This window comes from Anoplopoma fimbria, chromosome 13, assembly GCF_027596085.1.
Source record: "Anoplopoma fimbria isolate UVic2021 breed Golden Eagle Sablefish chromosome 13, Afim_UVic_2022, whole genome shotgun sequence".
Taxonomy (NCBI): domain Eukaryota; kingdom Metazoa; phylum Chordata; class Actinopteri; order Perciformes; family Anoplopomatidae; genus Anoplopoma; species Anoplopoma fimbria.
The window spans coordinates 12,322,786-12,326,398 of NC_072461.1; the positions used below are offsets into that span (position 1 = coordinate 12,322,786).

A 3,613-nucleotide genomic window follows, 5' to 3' on the forward strand; every position below is an offset into this window, starting at 1 on the left:
TGTGTGTTTTAAAAAAGAAACAAGAGCTGGGAGGCCGAGGGTGAAACAGCTTTTTGGAAACGGTTACGATGTGGTTGGTGTCTGCACGGGTTGTGACACCCTGTGCCCGTTTCCCCTGCAGAGCTGCAAGAACAGGAAGAGGAGGACCAGCTTGTGGTTTTAAAAAAAGCAACCACGTTAATGTTTTTGTGTGCCACTTGCTGCTGGCTTTGCTTGTTCTGCAAAACAGAAGATGCACGAGCAGTTTAACGAGTTAATATATGAGCTCATGGAATGGCATTTCTTCATATTTAGTAAGTCAGATTTGCAGATATTAGCTACTTATTGTTTTTTTTACAGTTTTATTTCTTGTTTTCAAAAATAACATTGCGTACAATAATGTGTGTGTGAATCCTATTTTATTGTATCTTTTATAATGGTGCTATCAAACTGGTCCTCTGTTTTCTGAGGGTGCAGTAGGCTACATGTCGAACAGTCACATTATGTATGCTGACAGTATACTTGAACAGAGCGTAAGAAACTATTTGCTTTGTGTGTTAAACTATAATAAAGGAGTTATGGAGCAACCAAATATTTGCTGCTCAGTGTTGTTTATGTTCCTTTTTTTCTTCATTATTATTATTTTTTGTGCATGTATTCATTTTTCTGAATAACCCTGACCGATATTGTTCAGTTTTTTATTACAATACTGTTTGCTCAAATTTGATTTTAGTTTGATGGTTGCAAAAAACAAATGGTTGTATTTATGCCTGTGTGCATATCTTCATTATTTTTAACCTGAATAGCGTTGAACTAAAACCCTTATTTTACAGACCTATTGTGTTTGGTTGTGTAACCTTAAACTATACAATATATGTCTATACTTCTGCTTTGCTTGTTCTGCAAAACAGAAGATGCACGAGCAGTTTAACGAGTTAATTTATGAGCGTGAAACAGGGCGGTGTGGTTATAGGTGTCTGTGGTGATGGGCAAGAGTTTTACAAGCCTCTAACCCTCGTCCAGCTGAACATGAAGGTAAACACGACCCAACTCTTTCTTAATACCGTTTGTATGGGAAAAAAATATCAAAACAGCTTTACTACAGATCACTGCATGATTCACTTGCTAGTCCCTTATCTCTGCTGACCACGCAGATATGGTTTACAACAAGCGACACACCCTGCCACCTAGAAGCTGTGTGTGTGTGTGTGTGTGTGTGTGTGTGTGTGTGTGTGTGTGTGTGTGTGTGTGTGTGTGTGTGTGTGTGTGTGTGTAGGGATATGAAGTATCAAGCGATGAGTCAATGTTTTGGAGGGGCAGGGTTTCCTTTATATTCTAGAATGTGTTGAGTAGGACTAAGCTCTACGGGTGGCAGATGGCCTGATGCCATGTCAGCAGGTGAGTTCCAACAACTCTGCCTCATTTTTATTTCATTCAAATCCACCTGCTGATAGCTACATTTACTAAAGATTCAATTCAGTTCATTACATATAGTGTGCAGAATGCTACTGTATGTGTTGTTGGGGTAATGGAAAATATGTAAAAAATAAATCTGTTTTTACAGTGATTTTAGTTAAAATAGTTTTTCTCTATTTCTTTTTTTCTCTCTTAAAATGTTCTGTTCTTAAATTTCTGATGAAGAATGAATGATTTAGTTTGTGGTGTACTACCAGGATGCACCATCTTTAGAAATATTATTTCTGCCAGTTTCATTTGACAGGATGCCATCTTCATCAACCCACACAAAACATGAAAGATATTTGAAAATTGCTGTTCAGAAAGTGACTCACTATTATTAAAAACATACAGATAATTATTTGAGCTTTGCTTCAGCCAGACATGACTTTCATCAGGTTTTAAGTATTTGAAGATTCAAAAACATTTGTCTTTTTAAGTAGTTACAACTGTGCAAAAGTAATGATAAAATCTTAAAAAGAACAAACATTGAGCAGAAGCAGAACTCATGTTCTTACTGTTCACAGACAGAGGATGTTGCATGTGTACAGATTGTAAAGCCCTCTGAGGCAAATTTGTAATTTGTGATTTTGGGCTATACAAAATAAATTGAATTGTATTGAATTTAATTAAAAAAATGAAATAACCCAAACCCTAGCAGCATTATTCCATACCAGTCATTCAACCAAATACAATCTTAACGTTACCCCTAACCCACATACTGACAGGTGGATTTTAAGAGGCAAACAGGGGTCTGAAGATAAAAATCATAATATGGGGGAGATAACAGAATTGAATATGTTCTGAAGTAGGAGATGTTGTTTTGTCGACACCTTGCCCTCTGCAGTTCCTGCACTGCAAAGAACATGTGAAAGTGCAAAAATATCTCTGATCTACCCTTCCTTCCTTTCTCAGAGTTCCATACCAGTGATCTGCGCCCTTTTGACCTGGAATACGCCCGGCAGCCATGAAAGCATCTGAATTCCGAGCCTTCCTCCTCCTCCTTCTCCTTTTCACATCTCTCTCATCCCTGCTCTATTACAGCATCTTTGACGAGAAACTCTACCTGCAGAAAAGTCACAAACAAGCTACTCCTCAGAGAAACATCAGCATCCTGCTGTGGCACTGGCCCTTCGGCCGGTCCTACAGTCTTGACGGAGACAAATGTCTGGAGATGTACAACATCAGGGGTTGTTACCTCACTGATGACACATCGGCCTTCCCCACCGCTGACGTGGTGGTCTTCCACCACAAGGAGCTGACAAGAGGCCTGTCGTCCGTCCTGCCCCTGCACCTGGACCGCCCAGCCTCTCAGCGGTGGGCATGGCTGTCCATGGAGCCTCCCATCAACAATGCAAACCTCACCCAGCTCAACGGCTTCTTCAATCTGACGATGAGCTACAGACGTGACGCAGACATATCCATCCCTTACGGAAAGACCGTGTTAGGGGGCGATGAGCTGGGCTTCAAGGCTGCTACCAATCACTCCTGCCTTGTCAGCTGGGTGGTCAGCAGATATCGGCCTCACCAAGCTCGTACCGGAGTTTATCAGAGTCTAAAGAAGTACATCCCAATAGAGGTGTACGGAAAGTGGAACAAGAAACCTCTATCAAACAAGAAGCTGCTGCCCACAATTGCCAATTGTATTTTTTACCTGTCCTTTGAGAACTCTGAGACAAAGGACTACATCAGTGAGAAGCTCTGGAGGAACGCCTTCCAGTCAGGGGCTGTGCCGGTAGTCCTCGGCCCCAGCAGGGCCACCTATGAGGCCCTGGCCCCCCCTGGCTCCTTTATCCATGTGGCTGATTTCAACAGCACTGCAGATCTGGCCGCCTATCTGAAACGTGTAGCTCTAGACAGGCAGGCCTACGAGAGCTACTTCCAGTGGCATCACACTCACAGAATAAAAACGTACACTGACTGGAGAGAAAGGCTGTGTCAGATCTGTGTTCGATACCCCAGTCTACCCGCCCATAGAGTCTATCGGGACCTGGAGAGCTGGGTTAACACCTAAGTCCTTCATGCTTTCAAATCACTGAGGTGTTTTGCTGTTTTGATTCGGACTAATGATTTTGCACGGTTACCACATGCAAGTGTGAAATACCAATAGTGTGACGATTTGATGTGGGATTTAAAGTATCTCAGTCAGCCAGGAGCAGTTTCGGTAAACAGTGAGGAA

The 3,613-nt window shown here is 42.0% G+C and overlaps 1 protein-coding gene across 4 annotated transcripts in view; it reads left to right on the plus strand.

The window, feature by feature from the left end:
• Positions 1 to 205: 205 nt before the first annotated feature.
• LOC129101309 (alpha-(1,3)-fucosyltransferase 7-like) overlaps positions 206 to 3,613 on the plus strand; it is a 4,604-nt gene continuing 1,196 nt past the window's right edge. Inside the window, exons 1-2 of one of the 4 annotated variants that reach the window (XM_054611065.1) lie at positions 206 to 293; positions 2,350 to 3,613. The exon at positions 2,350 to 3,613 is cut by the window's right edge and continues 1,196 nt beyond it. In XM_054611065.1, coding sequence (XP_054467040.1) covers positions 2,402 to 3,448 — 1,047 coding nt within the window. In that variant the 5' untranslated portion in view covers positions 206 to 293; positions 2,350 to 2,401 and the 3' untranslated portion in view covers positions 3,449 to 3,613. Of the gene's footprint in view, positions 294 to 985; positions 1,015 to 1,329; positions 1,378 to 2,349 lie in introns of those variants that run through there. The other 3 variants (XM_054611067.1, XM_054611066.1, XM_054611064.1) reach the window with 3 other exon arrangements.